General features: G+C 41.5%; 1 protein-coding gene across 2 annotated transcripts in view; it reads left to right on the forward strand.

Annotated features, from left to right (window-relative positions):
* The window catches only part of COL22A1 (collagen type XXII alpha 1 chain), a 232,239-nt gene that overhangs the window by 197,093 nt on the left and 7,839 nt on the right, over window positions 1–27,307 (forward strand). For both annotated transcript variants that reach the window (XM_083826393.1, XM_083826392.1), the window contains 18 exons: window positions 4,777–4,821; window positions 5,282–5,329; window positions 7,222–7,335; window positions 8,844–8,897; window positions 11,575–11,628; window positions 12,455–12,508; window positions 13,792–13,845; window positions 15,171–15,224; window positions 16,020–16,073; window positions 17,156–17,209; window positions 17,879–17,923; window positions 18,869–18,922; window positions 19,926–19,979; window positions 21,318–21,371; window positions 23,960–24,031; window positions 25,764–25,799; window positions 26,056–26,100; window positions 26,405–26,584. In XM_083826393.1, coding sequence (XP_083682519.1) covers window positions 4,777–4,821; window positions 5,282–5,329; window positions 7,222–7,335; window positions 8,844–8,897; window positions 11,575–11,628; window positions 12,455–12,508; window positions 13,792–13,845; window positions 15,171–15,224; window positions 16,020–16,073; window positions 17,156–17,209; window positions 17,879–17,923; window positions 18,869–18,922; window positions 19,926–19,979; window positions 21,318–21,371; window positions 23,960–24,031; window positions 25,764–25,799; window positions 26,056–26,100; window positions 26,405–26,584 — 1,125 coding nt within the window. The remainder of the gene's footprint in view (window positions 1–4,776; window positions 4,822–5,281; window positions 5,330–7,221; window positions 7,336–8,843; window positions 8,898–11,574; window positions 11,629–12,454; window positions 12,509–13,791; window positions 13,846–15,170; window positions 15,225–16,019; window positions 16,074–17,155; window positions 17,210–17,878; window positions 17,924–18,868; window positions 18,923–19,925; window positions 19,980–21,317; window positions 21,372–23,959; window positions 24,032–25,763; window positions 25,800–26,055; window positions 26,101–26,404; window positions 26,585–27,307) is intronic.

The following is a 27,307-nucleotide window of genomic DNA, read 5'->3' on the forward strand; positions in this document are numbered from 1 at the left end:
AAAGTAAATACTTCCTTTGCAGTAGCTGTGACCAGAATTATCTCCAATAGGAAAAGGTGGTTTTTGTTTGTTTGTTGTTGTTGTTGTTGTTTTTTTCACATAACTGCATCCTAGCGTCTTTCTAGTGCCCTAACAGCATGTGCCATATTTTTTACAATAGCACTGCCCAAGGTTATCTTTTGAAACATCCGTTGGCAACTTGATCAAATATCAAGAGTTCTCAGGACAGTATGTTGCTTTATTAAAACTTAGGTTTGAAAATCCTTGCCCACGTTTACAGTTATAGTTTTGCTTTGTTCTGCTACTCTTAGCATAAGGCTTGGTGTTTATTTGTATGAACTATTCTCCAGAGTCCACTATGTCCATAAATCCCTCCACAGTTTCTTATTCTGGGACAAAGCAAGAACAGACGGATCTGCTGCTTTATTTTTCCATGGCATCTTTGGCCCATATACATTGCTTCCTTCTCTCTAAAATTACCTTTTTTTTTTTTTTTATATGCCTAATTTCATTCCTTGAGTTACTTCAAATATTAATTTTACTTGCTTTTGAAAAAAAAGCACATTTTAAACTGGCAGTATTCCTATATCAACCATTAAAAAAAGGTAGCCTTAAGTACCTTCTTCAGAGAAATTGGCCAGATTTGTCTCATGCTCTGAGAACTGCAGAAAATAATTCTACACGTTTATCTGGAAGCATCCACTCTCCTCTGCCTGTCTGCTGGGAGAGAAAATGTTTCCATCCAACTTACCTACTTAGCCCCTTTAGATTAAAATACAGTCTGAATGACAAATTCTCTTGTCCTACTATTAACAGTGATGACACCTGTTTAATGGGGTCTTACTGTATTTTGATTATGATAATTTTAATTAACATAAACATTGAATTAATCACTTTTTAATTATGTTAATTATTACTGATAACTACATTCCAATATTACTGGGAAGCTAATCTTCCCCTGCATTTATTTTTGTAATTACAAAAACTTTGTGTATGCATACATTATTGCCATCGGATCTGACAAGCAGAGTTTTCTGGTCTGGGGTTGGTTTTCCCATATGGTTAGAAGGCCATTGTTCCAAGGAATTCTTGTGTTTGGTTTAGAGTTCATGAATCCCAAATCAAAGTACATTTATTAACCCCTCTTTAGTCTTTTTATTCATAGAAATTAGAACACTTTTAAGTTATTGCATTTTATGCTTAATTTTCTATCTTGAAATAGTACTTCCTCACCATAAGCCTTCAATTTTACTGTTGTGTGTGGCTGGCTTCCTTATAATTTTTCTCTTTCTTATATTTTCACACACATCATTTACCCAAGCATCATTTTTCAGCGTGTCATTTACACAGCTTCCACCCATTCTCAGTTTGGGCCCATTTGTGTGTGTCAGATTTTGCAGGCCAGTCGAGTACTCTGGATTCTGTGCATCACACCTCCTTGTTGCTGACTGCTTTCTCCTGCACTACTATGCTGTGCCACTGGTATTTGTTATTCTAATCTGTGTCAGCCACTGTTGGATATAAACTCCTGAAACTGGTTGAACTCTGTGAGCATTCCAAATAGTGGTGTTCCTTTGAGTCTGTGTGTTCTCATATCACATCATCAGTTCTGTTTTTCAGTGCCATGCATTTTTTGGGGGGCAGACTCTTTAGAGTCTCCTTCTTCTCTTCTCTTTCTCTTTTCCAGTTTCCATCCCTGATAGTCAGCTTGTCAGGTGCAGTTACACTCCATGCCTTCCTTCTACCATTTTCTGTCACCTCTGAGTGATGTTTGCAGCTTGCTACGGACTGTCAGCCTTTTCTAACTCCAGGCCTGAATAGCTCAGCAGTCTTTTCTCTGCTTCGGACTCTGATTTCCATTGCCTGTTCTGCAATAATGCAACATGCTGAAGTGCCGTTGTCCTGTGTCTGATTTGTTCCTTTCAGCTCAGACAAGCTTTCTTCAAAGTAGACTCTGTTTTTACAGTCTTGTACCTTTCTACTCTTTGGCTTTTCCTGGGGACGCTGTGGTTTTCAGATTTGTCAGCCATGGCACATAGCTTAATTTCTCATCCTGACTTACCTGCATCCTGTTAAAAGACATTAGCAGCTCCACATAATACAGCTTTCAAGAAAATAGGTCCATCTCTTTGTCTCAAGGCATTCTGATGCCATGTGGATATCACTGTCATGCTTAATATTTCCCAGGATTTTAGTTTTAGTTGCTCTCTTCTCATGTTTCTTTTCTCATAACTAAAAAGTATCTTCCTTTACTCTTCTTTAAATAAAACTTCCTCAAATGCTTAATTTCTACCTCTAGTACCATGTCATGCTTCAGATGCCTAAGCAAAAGGTTGTCAGTGGGTCCTGTGGTAGAAATAGTTTATTTATAGCTACTTTAATAGCATAAAACACATTTCTGTATTGGCTTTTCTATGTTGTTTTCTGATCCAGGATAATTCTCATAGCTCAAGTCTTCGCTTTCTGTTGAACTCCTTAAAGCAAGTGCTGTGTGAGTCTTCCTGAACAAAGCAGATCTGGGAATATAAGGTCTGCATAACTGGTATTTAGGCAATCCTCTTCCCACTTTGAGAAGTGGTTGAAAAGGATGCCAAAAGCATGACCTGAAGATTAGCAGTTGTGGAACAGAAGGAACTTTGGGATCATCCCACAATCTTCCAACAACCACATAGCTGCTCTGTGGAAACAGCAAAACTGAAAATGGTTGTAAAGTTGTCTCATATTTCCTCAATTCTCTAGAAGGACATTTGTGGGGAATTATGTACCAACAATCTCCTTTACACCTTACCTTCTCTTGATTCTTACATGTGGAAGGTTTAGTTCCTCAAGAAAACATCGTTTCATTCATGGACTTCAATACCACTTCACTTCCACTTTGGCTCCACATCAGTCCATATTTAACATTCATCTCTTAGAAAGTCAAAGTAACTGAATGGTTGTTGCTTGTTCAGAAGTGTTTAGTGTAGACATAGGAAAAGTGCAACCAAGAGTTTCCCATTTTCTCTTTCCTCTGATAAGGGGTAGAGAATTTAAATGATGAGTAAGATACAAGGATGAAATTCAGTTTTGCCTTATAGCTGTAACCATGGTATAGCAGAGTACCACAACTGTGCCTGTGTGCTCACCCAGTGCACTTAAGTCATTAATTCCCCAGGCAGCCCAAGAACTCCCCATCTGGTTGTCTGCATAAATAATACAATGGACTGATTGGAGACAATGACCCAACTCAAGACAAGGTGATTGACATAACTCCTAATCCCCTTCCTGACAAAATATTTGACTAATTCTTAAAGCAGATTTCCAAGTGAAAATTTTGGGTGGTCTCAGAGTATTCCCTGGACAGCCCCTGCAGAGCCTAGGCCAATTAATAGGCACTACGGCTATTGATTAACATCCTGGGTGGGGAATCTGGCACTGTCCCAGAGACCTTCTCAGGTGGGTCCTATTGCATAAGCAATCAAACCGAGCAAAGATGAGATACTTTTAAGTAGTCAGTGGAAACTGTTCTGCAAGTGCAATAGTGGTCATGTAGGACAACCTTTTTTGTATGTAGTTAAAATAGTTAGAAGGTATTTTGTACGTAGTTTAGGATAATAAATAGCAGTGGATCTTGGATATGCTGGAATAGTCATGTAAGACCACAGGCCAGCTTGATAGAGGAATTTAGCTGAGAACGATTTTAAGAGATCTCACCCAGTCCAGCTGAAAATGCCACTCCAAATTTCTGTCACTATCTGGATGACCGACTATACTGTTCAGGAGATTCAGTTCCCCATATGAGCAATACTGTATGCTATGATTCCAAAAAAAAATACTGTTTGTTTAACAAATTAATGATTTGCAAATGACAGGCAAGAGATGTCCACTGGGGGTACCTTTTCCAAACCATGATTTCTTGCACCTTAAATTGTAAGGCTGCTGCTTGTTTCTTTATCTGCATCTCATGAAAACTAACACAAATATTCTCCCCATACATTGGGGAGTGGAACAGCAGGTGCTGATCTCTTCTGTCTGGTAAACAGCGACAGGACCCGAGGGAACAGCACGGAGCTGGGACAGGGGAGGGTCAGGCTGGGTGTTAGGGAAAGGTTCTGCACCCAGAGGTGGTCGGGCACTGGGACAGGCTCCCCAGGGCAGGGATCATGGCACTGAGCCTGCTGGAGTTCAAGAAGTGTTTGGACAATGCTGCCAGACACATGGTCTGATTTTTGGGTGGTTCTGTGTGAAGCCAGGAGACGAATTGTATGATCCTTGTGGGTCCCTTCCAATTCAGGATGTTCTGTGATTCTCTTTAAAAAAAAAGGGGGGAGGAAAAAAAAAAAAAGCTTGCTGCTATTTCAGGTACAAGGACATGTTTACAAGGTTCATGCAAAGAAAGGCCACGATTTCTCATTTTACAAGTGTCTTCAGGGATTTAAAGCTTCATCCTTCACACCACTGCAGTTCGTAGTGTTTCCTGGGACCAGAAGACATTTCAAAGCAATTTCAGTTGTTGTGTGACTCAGATGAACTTCACCTGGTCATACTGTAGATAAGTGAGATTTAGGATGGAGTGCGAAGAAGTGATTAAGTAATGGCCAAAAAAGAAATGGAGGGGGAACACTTTTAAAGTTGCAAATAGTTAAAGGAGTTGACTGTGTGCCACATGCAAAGAGCAGTATGCTTGGTGGCAGAGAGCAGAAATGTATGTTAGTCCAGAGCAGTCAGCAGAGTGTGGGAGCAACCGGGGGTTAGTGTAGGATAATTTCAAGCATTTGTTTTTCTCTTGATTTGTAGGGTCTACCTGGAAATCCAGGGGAAAGAGGACCTCCTGGAAAACCAGTACGTAACTTCATTTCTATGTTACATCCCCAAAAGATGTCCCACTGTTGTTCTGTTCTCTGTTTTATCTCAGTTTGCACCTGTATATGTCACCTCAAGTCCAGTTCAGTGCTTTTTCCTTGACGCTCTTAGGAAAAATACTAAAAACCATTAAAGTGTTAAGATAAAAATATCTGTGATGGTTTTGGAACAGTGTGAAAATAACTGGATGGCCTGCATGCAAATAAAAAACAAAATTTTTAAGCCAGTTTCTTAACACCACTAAGCAATATAATGAGCAAGAATGTGAGCAAGAATGCAAAGAGCTCAACTCATCTCACATGATGAAGCGTATTGATAACGTAAAGGAGCATGTATGGTTTTGGCCCAAATTGAAACCAGGGCATAGGCACGTTCAGAAAAATTTCTTACTTTGATGCCTTTTAAAGTTGCCTGAGATAATTAATTTCTCATTCCACAGGGCTCCTCACCCCTGCTCTCTCCAGAGGACATCAATCTCTTAGTAAAGGTAATCAGCTTTTGAGGATGGTGGGACTTTATGCGTATGTTTGATTCAAACCTGACTAACACTTCTGTGATGGGAAAGTGTCAGAGTTTTAAATTCCTTAAAGCACTCTGCCAGAGGTTTAAAATTCCTTGAAAATTGCTTGCACTGCTGTTGGGACACACAAGAATGTGTTGGAGATCAAAATCCAATGGTTTCTGACAGTCCCCAGTAGTGACGTGGCCTACAAAGACGTTTGTAATGTGGTGTATGTTGCACAAGCTCTGAGACTTTTCCAGCTCTTTGACAGGCCTATACCTCCACGGAGAAATAAATACTGTCAAGAAGTATTACCTAAAGCAGGAAATGGAAATCACCGTAATCAAATGGCTGATGTTCCATGTACACCTGCAACAGTGACTAGATAGGTTTGAACTGTGGGTGCGAAGTCAATTTGCATGGCGCACCTAAGAGTATGCAGGTAATTAACCCCAGCTGCACTCGTGTTTCAAAAGGGGCGATCTGTCTGTCTGCTTTTATTCTCCTTGTACACCATTGCCTGGGAAATGAGTCAGTACTTGATAGATGCTGACTGCAAAATCTTTAAAGATTTACATGGGCTGAGTTGGGGGATTTTTAAGCAGGCTTGGGAAATAGCAAGAAATCCTTTCTTATTGATTAAAAGAAACCTATATATATATATATATATATTACAAACTCCATTAACAAAAAGACCCTTTTAAGATTGCTGCTGTGCAATACCTTCATTGAAGAGCTGTCTTTCTTCAGGAATCAAGTATTTTTCTGGAGACTTCACTGTATTGCATTGTTTAGGATTTCTGATCAGGACAATAGCAACAGAGTGTTTGTGGAGTATGGGATGTCATTTTGATATTCCTTTATTTTCTTCCTTTGATTATGTTACAGGTCAACACACCTGTACATCCTGCATAATTGTTCTGTTTGGTACTTTTTCACTCCACACTTGGTGCAGTTTACACATAGCAGCACTTGAGATCCCAGATTAAATTAAGGGTCTGTTGTTCTGGGTGTCTCTCAAGCTCTTTTTTTTTTTTTTTTAGTAGAACAATATGCATGAAGGAACTGAGGTTTAGAAGGACATTTTCCCCCACAGTTTCACAATGGATCATTGACAGAGCTGGGAGCTGTACCAAGTGGACCTGAAGTCCTGTCTGTTGGGCTATGCTGCCTCTTGTAGCCAGGTTTCACTCCACTTTTGCTGAAGGCAGTCTGTCTTTGAAATGGAAATGTCATCCACATGTAATTTCAATCCTTAAGGGTAGTAGAAATGTGAAGACTACTGAGATAATCCTTCAAAGAGTTTTTGAAGGAGGGAGGTTGTAATTCTCCGTGACTGAATTAGGCCAGGACACTGTGATGTTCACTTGGTCATCATGAACTCCAACAGATGAGTTCTCCTTGGCCAGGCTAGCTGCTGAATACTTTCCTTTGTGGAATACCCTTTCTGGCACTGTGCTGCAAAGGGGTTTTCCCTAGCAGTCTGCCCCCTAAACAGTAACTCAGTTCTTTCTGACTGGTGTAGAGACACAGTTTACTAGTAGTCTTGTAGCTTCAAAACAAAGCTGTTCTTGGTAGTGTTGTGGCTGCCTGATCTCCTCATTTCCTCAGTTACTTGACCTTTGATGATCAGTTAGTTGCCCATTTATGATAGGAAACTCCCCATGGGAGCCTGTGTGAACTCAGCAGCTGACCCTCACTGTCCTCCACACTAATCTTACTTCAGTTCTGTATGTTAAAGTAATCCCGATGTGGTCAGATTGCAAAGGCCTATAGGTTATGCTAGCTCTACACTTCTGCATTCATACTAGGTGTCTGCAGGTTGTACTGGATGTCTTCAGTCTGTTTCTAATTTATTTATCAATGTTTTCTCATAGGATGTGTGCAGTGAGTGCCCTCCTGGCCCACCAGGACTACCAGGCATTCCAGGCTTCAAAGGTGATAAAGGTCTCCGAGGACCACCAGGTAGAGATGGCCAGGATGGGAAAATGGTAAGAGAGCTAGGGAAATGGTCATTCCTTGGAAGTGGTTTACCCCATTTTTTCTTACAATATTTTTACATGGTTTATTTTTTTTCAGCACCAACGTACTGAATCTTTTATAGATGTCTGTGGAGTCAATGGACTGGATTTCAGTTGCTGCTATGTCTGTAGATAGGCCAAGGCCATCTCTGCTTATGGTGACATAAGTATCCTTGGCTTTTTCTGTACTAGAAGGACCTAAATAGTAGCACTTATGGTTTTTTGCCTTTGACATGTTTTGAGCCACGTAGAAGGCATGGGAACTGAAGTGGTTGAAGCGTTCCACAATTCTGTAATTCAGAGCTTAGAGTTCTGGAACTGCTGGTTCCTAGGACAGTAAGAAATTTAAGAGCTGCAAAGTAACTCTTTTCCTGCCCACCATTTACTCTGTGGGAGATACCAAATCATAGAATCATTCAGGTTGGAAAAAACCTCTAAGATCATCTGGTCCAACCCTTAACTTAGCAGGTATGGGTTGTGCTCATTGTTCAGAAGGAGAAATAGCAGTGGTGTGTAGGAAGGAAATAGAGAGCAGTGACCGAGGAGTGAGCAGAGTCCACTTCTGGTAGGTCCATGATCATTATCTGGATTTTCTGTGGTTACAAGGATGTCTGAGGGGAAGTGTTACAAGTAGCAGCAGTTTAAGAGACACAAATTTTGCAGAGGTCTTGAAATAAAGGAAGGGGGTTAAGGGTTTTAATAAATAACACATATTGAAATTAATCCCTTAAGCTTTTCAGTATCTGTCAGAACAGGGTGAGAGGAAAAGTGATGATTCTCTACTATCCAGAGATCCTGTATTATTCATATCTCATATCAAAGGCTCTTCTAATGTTCTCAGTTTCAGTTTTCCTCCATCCATCATGCTAGTGGATCTCTATACTTCTATTAAGTGGATATAAGTGAGTGAAAAAGTTTGAGGTCTAACTGAGAATTTGACCCATCTGTCCACTGATGCATGCCATTTGAACTGCAAGAAGGAATTTGGGAGAGGAAAATACAGACCTTACTGTTGTTCCAGGAAAACAGTTGCTCATGTAAAAAAACACATGGAGAAAATCTCTATCCTAATTAATCAGCATCTTGACCATACCGGGCCATGGGGGTCCCAGCAAGAGAGGTTCAAGGCTTATTCAGAAAGGAGATTCCCTTGTAATTAATCCTTGCGTGGCACTTTGGTTATGTTTTCCCCTTGAGGTCTTGTGTTTCCAGCAGTGGCCAAGGCTGTTACCAGTGGACGTAAACAGTGCAACCACAAATATTTCCTAAGGTTTAGCTGGTCTGGGAAAGAGCCAACTACAGTGTTAGGCATTGTTGTGGGTTAATCCACAGGGATATGTAATGTGCTGACAAACCTGTCTGAAGCCATACTGAAGCATTGGCCCCAACTGAGGGGCAAATGCTGACATGCTCTGTCCCCCTGATTGGGAAAAAAAAAATTAAATCTAGTATTTACCTCTACCTCTTCTGCATTGCAGGGAAATGCTGGTCCCAGAGGTCCTGCAGGCCCACCTGGGCTGGATGGTCCAAAGGTTGGTTCGTTTTCTTTAGTTGCCTAAGCAGAATTTACCTGTGATTAGTTAGTGCTCTGGCTGACACAGGATCTTGGTGGCACCCATCCGTGTGTAAAGGAGTGGGACTGACCTCTTGGGTGGGCCCTGTACTGGCAATTCACTGGAGTACTACAGGCACATAAAACTGCACAGCTCTCCACATGAACACTTCTCCATTTAACTACAGTCATCTACCATCCCTCTGTTCACAAAAACAAGCCAATAAACGAATAAAAAATAAAATAAACCAGAAGAATTCTGATTGGTTCTTGAATGAATTTTATTCATTGTTAATTTTGAAAGACTTTAGAGTAAATGTCAATCCATACCACGTGAGGAAGAAATTAAAACCTTAGCCGTAGACCCCCTGCATGATCCTCTCCTGTCTGAATTCCATATGCTTGAATCCCTTTAAATTTTAGGGTGACTCAATGGGATGCTGGGCTCCAAATACACTGTCTTCATTGTTGCTTTTTCCACAGACTCTGAATATTCCCTGAGATATGCTGTAGGAATAATCACTTGTTTCATCTCTATGTTTCTGCCTCATGGTCTAGGGACATAGGCCAACATCGAACACAATGTCCAAAGGATTCAAATGATGTCACATTTTCAGTGTTTCCCATTAATAGCTCTGTCATCAGTCTGCTCATAATGCCAGTGCCTGGTCAGAGTCAAAACCTTTACAACTGCCTAATGTGAAACAAATCAAAACAAATTAATGGAGGGAGAGATAAGGCATGAGAACCACAGTTCCCTCTATACTTTCCTGCATCCTGACCTACTGTCTAAAACAGCTTCTGCTATTTTAACATCTTTGTATTTGCACTTATTAGAGTGTAGGAAAAGCTAATAAAGATTCATATATTAATTTTTATATCTTACAATTAAAAGTATGTTGGGGGTGAGCAGCAGAATCTCAAAAGCAAATATAAGGTTGGTCAAAATGACAGTACATGAAATTTTCAAAAGAATTAGCACCCCATAAAGACAATAACTGGCAGAAAACCCAGGCAGCCTGAGGCATACCTTATCTGCTGCTTTATTGAGTGCTATGGAAAAGTGTAGGTGAGGGTAGCAAGACTGGATCATGGAATCATAGTATGGTTTGGTTGGAAGGGACATTAAAGATCACCTAATTCCAACCCCCCTGCCGTGGGCAGGGACACCTCCCACCAGACCAGGTTGCCCAAAGCCCCATCCAGCGTGGCCTTGAGCACCTCCAGGGATGGGGCATCCACAGCTTCTCTGGACAGCCAGGGCCAGTGCTTCATCACCCTCAGAGTAAAGAATTTCTTCCTTATATCTAATCTACATCTACCCTCTTTTAGATTAAAGCCATTCCTCCTTGTCCTATCACTACACCCCCTGACAAAAAGTCCCCCCCCAGCTTTCCTATAGGCACCCCTTTAGGTACTGGAAGGCCGCTGTAAGGTCTCCCCGGAGCCTTCTTTTCTCCAGGCTGAAAAACCCCAACTCCCTCATCAGAGGCTCTCAACAGCTTTTCAGCCTGTTTAGCTGAAATAGCAAGACCAATTTTAAACTGTGCATGTGCAGAATATGAAGTCAAATAATTGATAAATAGTCTAATTTGTATTCATTTAGACTATTTATCAAATATTTGATCTTATATTCTGCACATATACAGTTTAATATTCAGTAAAATAGCAAATTCACAGAGTTGGTAAATGGCAAGAGAAAATACTGTAAAACTTTTAAGAAGGTTGCAAGACAACAACTGTCATCGTGACTCCTTTTGATGTACTTGAGAAGGCTCCTAGTGGGGTAAGACCCAGAGAGCACTTCTGAAAATGCAATATGTTGTCCTTAGCAGCACCATGCAAACTGATACAAGGTCCCATTCTGAAACAGAGTAGTGAAATTGCAGATCTTTGCTCATGAGCTGTTTCATGCCTTCTGGCAATATGAATTAGGCCTATTTTAGTTGATAAATAGCAGCTCTCCTTTCCCCACTTGTCTCCTAGCTCTCATGTAATGAACCAGAGTATCATTTCAATGGTCTGCAATTCATTAGTAGCCTGTACATTGTTCAGCCCATAATTTGTATCCCTATCATCTCAGCATTTTTTGCTTTGTGAGATTTGTCTAGTCTAACTGTAAACATTGATAATATGGACATCTACTTTTGAGTTCGTTGCCTCCGTTCTGTTGTCATGAGGACAGAGAGAGAAATGGGGAGAGAGAGGCACTTTATGGGTGTTAATTTTCTGACTGCACCTTGGAAATGACGTTTTTGTTGCTGTTGTCCCTGAAGGGAGAGGAGATTGGTAGCTCATACTGTGGGTGCCTTCTTTGGGCTAGATGATTCCTTATCAAAATCCCACTTAGTACATCGCCTAACAACCTGTCTATTTTTAAGGATGTGTCTGTCCTCTTCATGTCCCTGAGACTATATATAAATATATATATATATATAAAAGACTATGCTGGGTCTGTTCAAAGACCATTTTCCCAGATATTCCTGTCTCCAACATTAGTAGAGAAAATCTAGGGCAGAATTTAAGAGGAGAGCAAGCAGGGTTCAGTTCTTAATTCTGTGTTTTATGAGCAAATGTCCAAGTGCTTTATGAAATGGGTCAAAAAGCTGACACAACACTGAATCTAAAGTGACCGATTACTTTTTTTTCATTATCAGGGTGCTAAAGGAGACCGTGGTACAACTGGGGATGCAGGAGAAAAAGGAGAACAGGTAAAAATTGCGTATGTTTTCCAACAGTGTCATCACTGTGACTCCTTCTTCGTCAATAGCTGCTATAATGCTGGTAGAGGAACACATTTCTTAGAGACAGAAGAGGAAGAGAGGAAGAGCTCTCCATCACTGCTAAACCTCAGATGGGCTTCCCTTCCCCTTTCCAGCAAAATATTTCCCTGTCTTGTTTTGGTGGATTCCCGAATGACTCCCAGATGATCCTCACCTCTACGTTGGATACATTCAGTTCCCTACAGTAGCCAACTTCTGGTCATTTCCTCAGCTAATTCCTAGATGAGATCTAGGCAATTACGTGTCTCTGGGCTGAAAAAGCCAGTGTTGCTATTTATCCTGGAAGATGAGTGTAAGGGTGGCCTCTTTTAGGAGGGATTGAGATGCCACAGAAAAGACAATAGTCTAAATTGGAGCAAACTTTTACACTTTTTTTGCCAAGGGCTGAGTCAGTAGTTTAAGGTGCAAATCAGCACATCTTCAATGAGATCTGTAGGATATTTTAAACAGCATCGATTTCCAGCCTGGTTTTGTGCTTTGTCCAGTCCCACAATGTTTGCTCTCAGCTGCTGTTAACATACCATGAAATACACATTAGAGAAAGTACACCCTAGATATAAGTGTATCTATTTCTGAAGTGCGTGTTTTGGAAACTAAGGCTTTGATTTTAAAAGCTGTGGTTTGTTACTTCCTTATAACTAGCTCCCCGTGTATTGTCTCATTTTGATTTTACCTCCCAGTGCCCAATGACCAGTTAACTTATATACAATTAGAAATGTGAATGATGTATAAAATCTCTCCTTTTGTTTTTCAGGGCCATCCTGGGATGCCCGGCTTCGCAGGGGCTCCTGGAAATCCTGGTCCTCCTGTAAGTTCTTCTGTTGCAAAGCAGATGGTCTGGTATTTTCCTTACTAATAAAGGTAGTTGCAGCAAGGAACGTTCTCACCTGTCTGCATTGCATTTGCCTTTTCCAGTGGGTTCCTAATGGTCCCCTGAGTGTCATAGAATTCCCTGCTCATGATAATTGCTATTTAATACATCAGCCACTTTTCATTGATTGCTTCAGCTCACTCTGTAAATGGATGCTAAGCTTCACTCACTCTCTTTACACAAGGTAATGATCATGAAAACCCTTCCACAGAGACTACTTAGTAGTATACACATAGGTGTTTCCTTATATGCGGAGTAAGTTGTCAGTCTGGAACTAGCAGATCTAACAGTGAGTTTGGTTCTCGGTTTTATGCAGTGGTATAAGACTAGATTTTTTCTCCAATTTCTGTATCCCATGGTTTACTTCTGAATTAAGAGGCCTTTTATCTGTGTTCTGTTCCATCACAGTCCTTCTCATTTCTTGTTCTCCTCTCTCCACAAATACAATTATAGTTCTTTGTATTTATAAAGGCATAATACTGGGGTGTCATTGCAGAAGCAAGCTGGAATAACTTGGCTCTCATGCTTGTGATATCACCACTTACACTCTCCAACAGAAGGGACTTTTCCTAAGCATCAAGCTTTTTTTTCCAAAGCTCTTCTCTTTACCCATAGTCATCACTACTCATATTGCTGCTTATAGAGTAGTGGGGCTCTGCCATGCTAAGGGTGTGCAGGCTTTGTCTTTTCTGGGGACCAGCAAAATCTCTTCAAAGCTAAATTTACATTGCAACACCTAAAGAACAGGAGGTACTAGAAAAAAGAATTGGATTAAAATTCTGTTTTCAGATGGTAGCAGTGTCTAGGGCCTGCTGAATGCTTTGTCACCAGGACAATACATGGGTCCCATTTGAGGGTCATTTGCAGTCCTGCAAGCTCGTCTTAAGAAACATTATTTTAGGAGAAACTGGTAACACAGGCACATTTACTGCCCTGGCTGTAGACATAGTCCAGTAGAATTAAAACTCTTAAAACTATCCCATGACACTCTCATGTGAGTCATGAATGGAATGTCATGGTCAAATGAAAAGTGAAAAATAAAACTGACCCTGTCAAAGGAGAGCAAATTGTGATGTTTCCCTAGACATTTTTTATCCTGCAACTTTTGCTGTGCCTTTTTCCTCTTTCATTTACTTCTAGTTCCGGGGCAGTAGAGAGTGCAGTCACAAATATACCAAAGGTGTTAATTATTCATGTTGTTTCTGCTTTATTCTGTTTAGGGACCAGATGGGGCACCAGGACCAATAGGACCAGCAGGAAACCCAGGAGACATAGTAAGCTCTAAGCTGTGTGTTAACACCACTAGCCTTACCTAGACTTAGCTCTGTGAAGTAAAGCTGAGCTGGAACCGATGTAATATTCTTTGAAAGCTCCCCAAATTATTCAATCTGAAACCTCTCTACACCTGCAAGTAGGACCCACACAAATAGCAGCAGATTACTCTGTTCCTGAAGTTTTGTTTACTCACCAAAAGGAACTCCAAATTAGCCGGAGAGAAAACCCAGTCCATGGGACCTCTTCGGTGCACCCTTGGCCTACCATCTAAGGAGGTTTTTGTACCTCTCATCTATCTGTGCTTGCTATTAACATCTTGTAGCCTCTATAATAGGATGACTTAATCTGTTAGGATGGCTCATGACCCAGGATAACACCTGAATTGTGCCTGGGGATTGTCAAAACAAGCCCGCACCATTTGGAAGAATGCCATAGCACTGACTACTCAGATCCCAGGTCCTTAGACCATTCCCTGACACCACTGAAAATGCTAGTGTAGGTATAAACTTCAAGAAGTCCATGAAGAATTTTGCTACTGCTGTTTTATTTGAAGGGTGTTCAGATGCTGTTTTATGGTAATGCATCACAAAACCCTGAGAGAGATGGGTAATCTGACTGCAGTCTGATTGATGCTTACTTAAGTTTGAAAAGGAAAAATGAACCATCCTGGAGTAATGCATGATTTAGGACTGTGTAATTCTGCGATTAATTTCTAGAGCAGGGTTTCCTAATGAGCAAGACACCTTTTGCACATCTGTTCAGCTTGAACTTCATCATAAGGGACCAGTAATGGTATTTCTGGTTGTGAAATCAGTGAGCACTCCCAGCAGAGAGCACAAAGACTACATGGACTTCCCTTTTAAAAAAGGAGTTAAGGCTGAAATAATTTGAAGGACATTGGATGCTTTTGTCACTCCTGTAGAAAAAGAGAGGATTTCTTTCTTGGGACAGTCAATGAGGCACTTCTCATAACTGCTGATTCAGTAGATATAAAATATAGACCTTCTATTTTCTGGCTGAACACTTCATGCAAGAAGTTAAATACTCAGTGTTAGATATAATTAAACTGCAGAAAAAAATACTGGTGATTCTAGTGGTTTCTCCATCTGTAAAAACTTATAATTAATACTGGATGTCTCGCTTTAAAAGAAAACTTCTCAATTTAAGCAGGAATGAATTAAAAAAAAAACGTATATGGTATGATGTGAGCTGCAAGACCAGATTTTCACAGTGGTCCCTTGTCAAATGCAGCATGTGATAGATCTTCATCTGAGAAACATTTGAATGACTTGACTGAATCATGGTGTTTCTGCTTTCTTTCCAGGGTAAAGATGGCCCTCCAGGTCCACAGGGCCCACCAGGTGTGCCAGGACTTCCAGTGAGTGCAGTTCAGCCCCTTCCCACTCAGTACATTTAACTGTTTATAAGCACAGGTGACGTTTCTGGGGTGCTTTGGAAGCTGTCCATGATCTTTAAAGGGTACCTGTCATGTTGGTGCTATGTGTTTGATCCAGGACATCACGAGTGCTGTGTTTGATCACTTTAAGTGTTAATTACCAACGTGAAACAGGCCTGTTCCTCATCTGCCTCCTCATTCTTTGGCATAAATACTCTTATGTAGAGCAGAAAAATCACTTAATAGCTCCAGTAGGGGAGCATGAGAATTCATAGCCTGGAATACCACCTTCATCTCAGTCCATGGTTTAAATAATTCCTTTGCACTTACTCAAGATCAAGTGCATCTTGGGCACAAACACTTCTCTTCTGGAAAATACATTAGTACAACACTTTGTTTTGGTTTTTATGCCTAATAGAGATAGGGACAGAACTATTTCCAGTGCAAAGCAGTCTAGTTGATTGAAGGTAATGCTTTTATAATGATTTATAACAGCTGTTTTTAGAATCCTGTTTTAAGGCTGTTAGCATGGTGAAAAGGAGGAAACCCCGTAGAACTGCCATATGGGAGAGAGAAACAGTTTGTGCTGTTACAGTGGTGTGGTAAGAGCAGGTTCATGGCTGAACTGTAGAAATATCAGAGTTTTTGGAGGGCTAGACAAACTTAAGTAATGCCACAATGAAGCAGAGGTGCTATTGTGAGTTTTCACACTGACAAAGAATTACCAATCTATTCTATAAACTTCTTCTTATACCCTGCTTTGCATTTCATTAACAGGGCATTGCTGGGAATGATGGCAAAGATGGCAAGCCAGGATCTCTTGGGGAACCGGTAAAGTAATTTAAAGCTGTTTCACTCAGGCAATCACAAATGACATCCAGTTATTGCTTTTGGAGCTGCCTATCTATGGACTCCTCAGTGGGGGCAGGGAATCTGTTGGCACATCTTTGTTTTAACACCATAAGGACTATATTGTCTTGAGCAATTTATAACTTTCACGTACGAGCAATCTTGAAAAGAAACTGGGTTCTTTTACTGTTACAGCTGCCATAAATACTCAAAAACCTAGTGATTCCACCTTTACAACTACTGCAAATATTGCAGAGAAAGGAGGTTGTGCATTAAACTTGGGGATCCAATTTTTAGGTAGAAGATTATGGGGCATAAAAAGTTTAGAGGAGTTGTCTTTAAAGAAGCCTTTTCTGGGTTGCTCTCTGACAGTTCTGTTATCCAGGATTAAGGGATTTGTATTAGTTGTTCTCTACTTAGTCTATACTTGCATTTATTGAGGGGAAAAAAAAAAGAAAAAGAGACGTAAAGTTGTAAGCCAAAAGGAAATGCTAATATAGCAGGCAAAAGGGAATGTTAATAAATCAGGAGATTAATATTGTTCCTTAGAACTGTATTTGTTAGAGGAAGAAATGTGCTTGCAGAATCTGGCATTGCCATCCTCTTTGCCAAATGGGACTTAGTGCTTCTGTAAAGAGCCAGGTCCCCAGTTATTTAGGGGAACTGATAAGTGGAACAGTGCTTGTCACAACAGCTGCAGACAGTTGTGTGCTTGCATCAAAACACCTGGTTTCTGTGTGCTGACTGATTTTGTAGGTGCTGACAAGGTATTTCTGCAGTTGTGTGCATTACCCCTCTGAAATAAAAACATTGTAAAGGTGCATCAGTCCAAAGGTACAAGTGCCTTTGAAATTCAAAGGGTGTGCTCATGACAGTGATCGACATGTGTGGGAATGTCTCTGTCACTGCTGTCCTTACACGCTCAGGCACAGACACAGCTGGAGAAACCTCAGGCAATCACAATTCTTTGTGTTATATGTAAGGGGGAAGAGTAGGGAGAATTTTGAACAGCAGAGGGATGGACCTGAGAGCCTTGTTAACATGAACATGATTGTTTTCCGTAGGGAAAACCTGGAGAACCAGGGCTCCCAGGCCAGGAGGGTGCCAGAGGCTTACCGGTAGGTAACTCTTCTGTACTGTAGCTGGGAAGCTTTTGTCAGACAGTTGAAAACCCTTACTCATGTGATCAGGTGTCAGTGACATGGACAGTGGGATTGGGTGCACCCTCAGCAAGTTTGCGACCAAGCTGTGTGATGTGGTCGACACGCTGGAGGGAAGGGATGCCATCCAGAGGGACCTGGGCAGGCTTAAGAGGTGGGCCTGTGCGAACCTCATGAAGTTCAACAAGGCCAAGTACAAGGTCCTGCACTTGGGTGAGGGCAATCCGAAGGACATTGGGTTCCTCACCTAGAGTTTAAAGCAGATAACCTCATGACACTCCTTCTACCAGACACCTGCTCACAGCTGTGGCCCTTGTGCTCTCTTCTGTGTCCTGAAAGGAGGGAGACAATGAAATGAAAGGGCTAAATGACCTTCGGGCTGGTCATACCATGAATACATACCCTATAGTCTTGGTCTTGCAGCCTAAGGAGTTGTGGAAAGGACTTTTATCTCCCTGTGACATTGTTCTACCTAATTGCTGCATGGCACATGGCAGCTCCAGGTTGACCAGTCCCTTGTAATCACAGGAAAACTGGGAAGGTTATTAAGTGCACATTCTAGACAGAACATTCTCATTCCTTCATGTGTTAGGGTAATGGTCGATTGTTTATTTCATTCTCTTGCAGGGTTTCAAAGGACAGAGAGGAGACACAGGTCCCCCAGGTCCCCGGGTAAGCAACATGCACTGCATGCATTGTGGTCCTTTGGAGAAAGATTGTGTGAATTGAAGTTGACCTTTCTAGGGCTATAGGTGAAAATTATGACAGGTCTGTGTTTAACATGACTGTTTTCAAACACAACTCTACGGCCTAAAATCACAGCAGCTGTTTTCATTCCCTCTGCTGAAGTTCTTCTCCCAGGTAAGGTAAGGTGGCTGGTAGATCTGCGTCCTCTGATGCTCCCTTTGAGATAGTCCTTTGTGAGCAATATTCACAGGATGCCTCCATACTGTATCCTACTGGTACAAATGCTGACATACAAGTTGAGGAACCCTGCTGTATCCATTGGATGAGTATCAGCTCTCCTCCAGAAGTGCCTAAGACATGCAGAGTAAGATAAGAGACAAGCATACAGAAATGAGGATAGAAATGTTTCTAGCCATTTGGCTTAGTTGCCAGTGCCTCAAGAAGCCCAAAACTCAAGTTCTGCATAAGAAGTTGGTCTCTCAGTTCTGAGCAATGCAGTACAAAATGCTCCTTAGTGTAGAAAGTGGAAAACAAAACTGAACTTCTTTCTGCCTCAGTAATTCTGATTTTCCATGGGGAAAGAAAATGCTTTGCTTAGAGGAGCTTAGCTGAGCAACCCACTGCTAGAGCTCCTCATCTTTTCTTCCTTACAATAGTTTCTATACCATGAATAGATTGGTGGTTTTTGGTGACTGCATTAGCAGTTACATATCTGCAAGAACAGTGCCTTGTGCATCACTTTCAGAAGACACTTCCAAGTTATTTTGGTAATCTGTGTGTCACGTATGATGTACAAGGCTCTTAATGGCTTTAAAAGAGTCATCACTGAGCTCAGTCCAATATTGCAGAAACCCCATAACACTTGCAGTGGTGTTTCTGGCCTGTCATTGACCTTGAGCTGATATCCCTTTCTTTTTTGCTGAATTGCAGGGGGAACCAGGTGCGACAGGTCCTGCTGGGCGTGAGGGGCCACCAGGGAAGGATGTAAGTGTACTGTTTTGAGCAGCTATTAATCTTCTCCCTGACAAATGAAAAATTTCATTCACAGTGACCCCTCCCTAAAAACAACCGCAAATTGCCATAAAGGGCGAATTACCGCAGCAGTGCACAGGAAATGATTTGTGCAAAGCTCATTAAGGTAACGAGGAATTTGAGAGCCTTTATCACCACTCGGCTGCTGACACTTAAATGTCAGGTATATCTTTGGAAAAGCAGAGAGATCTGTATTGTTTAAATCCCAGGCTGTACTGTATAGCTGTGGACCTGCTTTCTGCCACACCTCCCCGAGTTGTGCTTCTCTCTGCAGGTCCCACAGGGCCAGGTTCCGTCACGCTTCCCCTGCAAAAGCCATACCTTACTGCACACATAGCTTAACCAAAATCTATGTAATACTCCTGGAATGACGCTGCTGCTCAGAGGAAAGAGAGATGGTACGAACAGATCCTCTGACATTATTAACGTCAAATGCAGTCACATAACAAAGTCTCTGGAAAGCATAACTGAAGCAGGATCCTGCAGCAGCTGCTGAGCAATGTGCCAGGTGGCTGATACGCCATTGCCGTGGGATTTGGGGAAGTGGTTTCTCATTTGCACCCCACTAGTATCACTGGGACACTGTTGTGCTGTAAATGGTACCCTACAAAGTAAAACGGAAGGTAGACTTGGGGGAACCCCTCGGAGAATACAGAAGCAGGTCTTAAGCCTTGCTCAAGAGAGAACAAAGTAGTTCAGTCACTGAGGAATCCAGCTTTAAAATCTGCTGATACTAATGGGTTCTGCTTCTAATCAGACTGCATTTGGTGATAAATGTTTAAAATTCAGAAGAGTGGTCTTCCACTACCTGGAAGGAGGTAGTGAAGCTTTTCTTTAATGCTGTTTTTCCCTAATACACAAACAGCATAATTTAATAGGAACATTTTAAAATGATGGGTTGCTTGCCTCCCTGTCAGATCTTTCCCACTCACCAGAATGTTTTTCTTCATTTCAGGGCGATACCGGTCCCATAGGACCACAGGGTCCTCGAGGACTCAGAGGGCAGCCGGTGAGTTTTCTCTCCTGACAAGCAGTTTCTGGAGATACGTTGTGTTTACTGGGGATGTTCTGCATCCCAGAACTCTGGTTTGGAAGAATGCTATGCAAGATCCGGGTGATGTTTGATAAAACACTACCTTTTTTTTGAAAAATAAAAAAAACCTCAGAAGTATATTGCTGGAAACCAACCAATGAGGACTAACAGGAGCGCAAAGTATTGTTGCTTTCTGACTTGTGTGGGAAAGATTAATGATTTCTTCCTGGACTGCAGTGTCAGAAGTGCTCATATTCCAGACCTGCCCCTGACATATCACTTACTTCTTAGGAGCCTGAGGATATGGTTTTCAAAGGTAGACGCTAACTGCAGGTGCCCACTTTGACATATTTGGGGTCCATGTGACACCATTCATTTTTGTCATGCTCTTTTCTGACAAAAAAGCATAATTATAAGAAAAAGATTTGTTTAATTGAACACATGTAGAGTTTTATTACATCTTCAGTGGAGAAATGGCAATTTAGTTGACATTTCAGAAAGTGTCATTTGGGATGTCTGAGAAATTACTTTTATTAATTTAACAGGCTCTTCAATTCTCTTTTAAAACCCAGAGCTTTCCAAATTTGGATTCAGGTCTCAGTCACTGAACCTAGGCATATCTTTATTATTTTGCAATACGAGTTATTTCTTTTCCTTCTGGGAAGACATGCTAGTGAAACAAATTCTGTAACATGTTCCATATCTGGGCAAAATGCTGATTCAGCCAGCAATGCTAGGAGCTGGAATGGCAGGTCCCTTGAAGTTAGGAGGGTAGGGAGTTAGATTAGACTGAAGGAACATATGGAGAGCTCCTGTCTACCTTGTAATTTATCTCATTATTCCTGGACTGCTGGCATTAGTCATTAATGTGTCGTGCCCCTTCACAACAGTAGTAATGAATAAAAAGGTTTGAGGAGAAGGAAATTACCACCCCAAGCCGTGTTCCTCTTTGGAGAAGAGCTACCTGGGATTTTATATGTTGGGGGGCAAAGTATCAGTTTCTCTTTTTCTTCCTCTACTTTGTTTCTTCTTTAGTAGAAAGCACAAGGTATGATTCTGAATATTGCCAGTAAAAAGGCTGGTCTTTATGATCAGCTCCAGTGCAATGACTTTTTGTCCTGTGATGGGGTTAGCCATGCAGTCAGGCATGCAGAAGTTGTGGGGTCAACTGAAAATAGGAAATCCTTACTCTGTAATCTCCCAAGAGAGGAGGTTGGACAACGTTAAAGAAATCTCTGCTGGTATAGCAGCAGGTGGATATTTTTATTGATCGCTTTATATGTTACTTCACTAAACCTTTTCCTTTTCATCTAGGGCAAGAATGGATTGCCTGGATCTGCAGGAGAGCCTGGCCCAGCAGGTAACCCAGTAAGTACAACAACGGGAAACTCATGCAGCAAGCAGTTACATCAAGGAGAGGTGACTGATGAAGTATAGATGGAGTGGTTTATGTATAGCAGCTTATAATACCTCAAGTTGCCTTGTCTGAAGGTAGAGGTCGGTGACCTGAAAATCCTTGTCTGGCCACAACATCAGAGAGGTTTTGGCTATATTCCTGGAATTGAGATGCAAGCTGGGTCATCTTTTTATTTTTATATTTTCTAATCAGCAAAGTTAAGTGTTCACAGAAAAAAGGAAATGATCGATCACCTGGTATGGAGGAAAGATTCGCATGCCTCGTCTTTACCAGTTGATTTAATTTTGCCAAGCAGAGACTGTGTAGCCAGCAGAGAGTTGTCACAGGGAAGGAGACGGCCTCGGGGAGTTGGCAGGCTGCCATCGAGGAACAGCAGCAGCGGAGAAATTCTCCCCAGGCGCTTGGGGAAAGAGCAGGCAGTGGGCAGTAAACCAAGATCACTGAGCAGAATGAATCCCCCGGGGGCATCCTGTGTGGAAGAACAATGTGGTAACGAAGGGCTGTAAGGAGGACAGAAAGCAGTTGTTGTTTTTTCTCTGTTCTTCTGCTGCAAATTGTTCAGGATTCAGCAAATCCATACAAATGAACCTTTGTGTCCACCAGCACCTATTGCAGTGCAGGGCTTTTCCTTCTCTTTGCCCACCTAGGCGTTAGAGCTCATTGGGTTGGTAAATTCAGACCGAAACAAAAGGCCATAACAGAAGAAATCAGAAAAAAATAATTGTAGTGGGACTTCGCTCACCTTTGTGGCACTCAGCCCTTGCAATACCATGAAGCAACCTCAGCCTTGCCACTAAGTCGTGCCCTGAGCACGTTTTGCTTTGCTGCTGGGATGTCTTCTCCCATGAGGCTGCAGAGAAGCAAACAACACCTTTGTGCATGGGGAGAAGAGAACACACCGGTGGGGTTCAGGCGGTGCAGTCTGCCAGCCTTCCCACAGACAAAAATCTGCTTTTTTTTTGTCCTTGCCACAGTCTCTTTTTGCCTTGCTGGGACCATTGCCGTTGCCTCTTACCCCATGGATCTTTGCTCTTGCCCTTTCAACCTCCGTTTCTTCTTATCGTGCCAACCCCTCCTCCCAATTCTTACTGCTTTTTGGCTTTCTCGGTTGCTCCCCATGTGTTTTACAAGGTTGCTGTGGTTCTGGAATGCTCCGTGAGTGCCAAACGGGGGTTAGCTTTTAATCATCATCGTGTTATCACATTACCTACCTAGACAGTCAGCTGGTGACCCAGGGTCTCACCAGGCAGCTTCCTGCACAAACACAGAACTAAAGCAGCCTCTGCTCCAGAGGATTTACAGTCCAAAAATAACATAAGAGATTGAAAAAGGATAAAGTCAGATGGATGAGAAAGGGGAAACAATGACAGCGTTGGTCAGCAGAACAGACACTCATCTCATCAGTATCTTTCTCTGTCATGAAAATGAATTCTCTCTCCTTCACAAAGGTAATTATGAGAAGTGTTTCCTTGTGCTGTACACTACTCCATTTATTTCCAGCCTTGTCTGGAAATGCACCCATTTCCTTTGCAATGTGGTGTGACAAGCCAATATTTCTGTTTGAAGAAAAGGAGAAGTGAGAAAGATGATTGTGACAATAAGGGTTTCTTTTCCACCTTATGAACTACTTCACCATTGCTGATTTATATCACAGGGACGTTGGGCAACACCTGCCAGGAGCCTACTCCTTTTGCATCTGCTGTTTGACAGTGCCCATACTGCTCCACCGTGCTCGTGCTTAAGCCTCTATATGACAGTGAGGCCCAACCCCTAAAGCCTCCAGACTTTTCTCTTTTGTGCGACATTAGCAATGCTTCAAATCGCCGCATACTCAACAGCCACGTGCTTTGTGCCTGTTTGATTTGTTGTCACTCACTTGACACAAAATGAGCTTAAAATAAAGGCAGGTTTCATTCTAAGTAAAAGGGTTACTTCCTGAACTAGAAGGTGGCAAAGAAAGTTCTGAAAAGAAAAGGTTAAAAAAAGAATTTAAAAAAAGTATTTGTGAAATGGATCTGTTTCCTGAACTGGCATTTAAGCTGCCCTGATCTGTAAGAAAATGGGACAGTTTGGCAGAACATCACAAGAGATAAGTAAAAGGCGGACGTTTTTAAATTGAACCTGAGAATAAGAGCAAAGGAGAAGCTCAGTAGCTGTTGTCTGTTAATTGTATTCTCAGATTTGAGCTATATGACCATCTGCACTGCTTCCCTGTTGTTGTGCATCACGGCATTTCATCGGCTGCAACAACTTAGAAACCATGCAGCACCAGAAGTAGCTGCTGAACATACCTCCTGTCACTTCCATAATTGTCACTTTCTTTTCATCCTTTCACAGGGACCCCACACAGCTTATTAATAATGCAGACCTGGTATCTGCAATCTGCTGTTCTAAATGACTTTGTTCTTCCTTTCCTTGTCAGTTTTAGGAGCCCTGCTGCTACAGTGAAATTTGCCTATTCCAATGTATCTGTAAGTGCATGCTCTGGAAAAGAGATGTTGGAGAAAGGGCTGCTAGTGTCTCTCATTTCTGTCCAAAGGGTCCTAAAGGAAATAAAGGAGAGAACGGCAGCCCAGGACTCCCTGGCTTCATAGGACCCCGAGGGCCACCTGTAAGTATGTCTGGGGATGGATTAGAGCCACTAACTACCTGTTTTTAAATGTTGGGCTGATGAAGGTGGGACATAGTTATCTTTAATTAGGTAGAAAGCATAGGCAGGAGATCTCACAGAACCAGAAACCATATGCTCTACTTCCAAAGGAAACTGGTCTGCAAAAACTGGTGTTATTTTTATGGGAAAATGACTGTAATCTCATTTAATGAATTGGTATTTGTCAGTCAGCCCTGATAATGTGTGCATTAATTGGGATGGTTTAACAGTCTTCTTGGTATGCGTTTGGGTTGTTTGAGTTACTCAGACTATGTCTCTGCATGAACTCCAGAAGGGCTAAATCCAGAAGTCTTAGTAATACAGCTATTCTTGATATTTGCTGCTCCCAGGAAAATTCCTTTGTTATGTGCAACAGAGGTAAACTGCAATTAAAACACTTGAATATCTTCCAAATTGATCTAAAATAGTATTCACATGAAAATATCACAGCTTTGAAATCCATTGTCTTTAGCCCTTCCGAGGCAAGCAAAATATGTTACTACATTCCACTAGAAGGGCAGAAAAGATGAATACTAGGTAAATATTTTCATTTCTAACTCTAGTGTGACAAAATGAGATTTTAATTGTTTTTATGTGAATCTAGAATTTCTTCCTTTTTTATTTTTTAATGATTGGAAAGGGAGTTTTGTGATGAAAAGAGGAGAAAAATATTTCTCTGGAAAATTCATTTAAGGCAGCAAACACAGTGGCCATTTAAAGCAGAAGTGGCCCTAAGGAATACTCAAGTGGGTCTGATGCTGCCTGATTTGGAGCTGATGTGATCACACATCTGTGATTAGTTACATTGCTCATGCATACGTAGATGTGTGCTAGCAAAGTGGAAGTTACTCTGCATATTTCCAGGTTATGGAAAAATATCATCTGCATACACACATTAGAGATATGATCATGTGTGTGAATTGTAAATGGATTGTAAAGATGAATCCATCTACTCATGATATGGGAATGTGGGCAGAATTTTAGCAACCTGTAGTTTAATGTTTGCTTTGTTTCCATAAGTGCGCTCCAGGACTGCAGTGAATTTTTTTTTTTTTTCTGAAATGCAAAGATTGTACTGCTTTATTATCACTTTCTAAATGCAGAGTATAGAAAAAAAAAAATCCTGATGGGGTGCTTATTTAAATTGAGTTTATTTGATACAGTTCTAAAATACGGGCAAGATTTCAAGCTGGAAGTTGCTTTATAACTGACTTTCTATCCATTATCTCAGCTGCTGTGATACAAGATGATACCTCTCCTTACCAAATATGCATCCCTTACATCTTTAGATAGTTATATCTATAACGTTGGCACTGCTTAAGCTAAACCAGCCTAAGTAAAGGTTAGGAAGCTTTGGGAAAGATCCATAAGAAAAAGAAATAGAACTTACTGAAAGCAGAAATGTATTTTCAATAAAATATCTGTCCTGATCTCAGCTGGTTCTGTTGATGTGCTTTCCTTTTATTTACAAACAGTTATATGGTATATAGCTTTTCTAAAAATCCTTTCTCAATAGGATGTGCCTTTCCAGGAATGACCTATAGCAGTAGGCTGACAATAAATAGTCCAAACCCACTATTGTGTGGTAGAAAACTTGTGCTTTAGATAGAAAGTGAGACTCATGGTTAATAGGTAAGGTTGGTCCTCCAAGTCCTTGCAGTACGGTAATAAATCCACTCTCTCTACTTCTCAGGGAGATCCAGGAGAAAAAGGCCCTCCAGGAAAAGAGGTAGGTTAAAATCCTGGTTGTTTCAGTGCTAGTGTCTCAGGAAAAAACATCAAGGATACTACCTGGTTTGCAAAAAACTGATTTTTTTTCTTGTTTTTTTTGATATTTGGGAGCAAACAAAGAGCTCTCAGGGATCTGTGGGACCAACAGGGAAATGTATTTTCCCCAGGTTGCAAGAATCATTGTGAATGCATGCGCTTTATTACTTACTGTTATTATGGATAACTTTTCCATGCTCACCTTTATTTTGTTGCAGGGTGCACCAGGGAAACCAGGTGAAATTGGCTCCAAAGGAGACAGAGTAGGTTGGAGAGTATTATTAGTTATTTCATTACATTGAAATAAAAACAGCTATTCTGAGGTAGGGGCCAGGGTAAGGGGTCATTTAAGAGTGAAGTGTGGCCTGTGGAGATCTGCTATGCTCCCCCTTTCCTCCCAGCCCTCTCTTTAATCATTCAGCGTCAGTAATAATTTGTGGATCATTTGTAATGCACCAGATGTTGTATTCAGTAACTTTGCCAGCTCAGCTGTTTGTGTTTTGCTGTGCTTGGAACTCAGAAGTTTGCCTTTTATTTCGTGGTGGTAATGTCAGTTTTTGTGCCTAGGGAGACCCTGGCATCAAAGGAGAAAAGGGTCCTCAAGGAGAAAAGGGCCCTCCAGGTGAACCTGGGATACCTGGTCATAAAGGTCATCCAGGACTGATGGGTCCCCATGGACCACCAGGAGACACGGGGCAGGTTGGACCTCCTGGTCCCCCAGGACAGCCAGGATTTCCAGGACCAAGGGTAAGGCTGCCTGATACGGGCTTCGTACGGTAATTTTACTGCCACAGTACAATCAGGAAAGCTCCTAAGGTTACGGTAAGGCTGACAGAAACCTGAGCAAGGATGTGTTACAATGGGGAGGCAGCGTTTTTATCTCCTATCTCTTTGTACATATAAAGCAGAACTGTAAGGTATCGTAGAGATTTGTTGTGAGGGTGTTGGATTGGACTCCAAGAGAGCTGAGCAATTCAGACCTGTAGCCAAGGCCAGTCCCTGACTCCTTCTATCTCTAAAAGCCTAATCAGGTCATGAGACTATGTCCATGGGTACCTGGAATCTGAAAAAGCTTCTTCCTATACGGGTGTTAACGCATAGCATTTCATATAGAGGTCTTATGCCTTCCTCTGCTACTGGTTGTTATGAGAGACAAAACACTAAGCCGCGGAAAGGTCACTGCTCTATTCCTGGAAATCCTGTAGTCAGCTCATCAGAATTCATGAAATCCCATTTTCATTTAATATTCTTTTTTTTTTTTTCCCTTTCTTTCTAACGGGAAACAATCTAGCTATTGAGAGTGCCTGAGGGTAATGTATGTAGAAGAATGGAAACAACTACTGACACTAATGAAGCTGCTATGCCCATCCTGAGGATGAATTTGAGACTGCCTCGGGGGGAATAAACAGTAAAGTAATCTGTAATGTAAAGGCTGGGTAAATTTTAGACAAAGCATTTTTTTCATGTCTC

This window comes from Anser anser (genome assembly GCF_964211835.1).
Source record: "Anser anser genome assembly, chromosome: 2".
NCBI lineage: Eukaryota > Metazoa > Chordata > Aves > Anseriformes > Anatidae > Anser > Anser anser.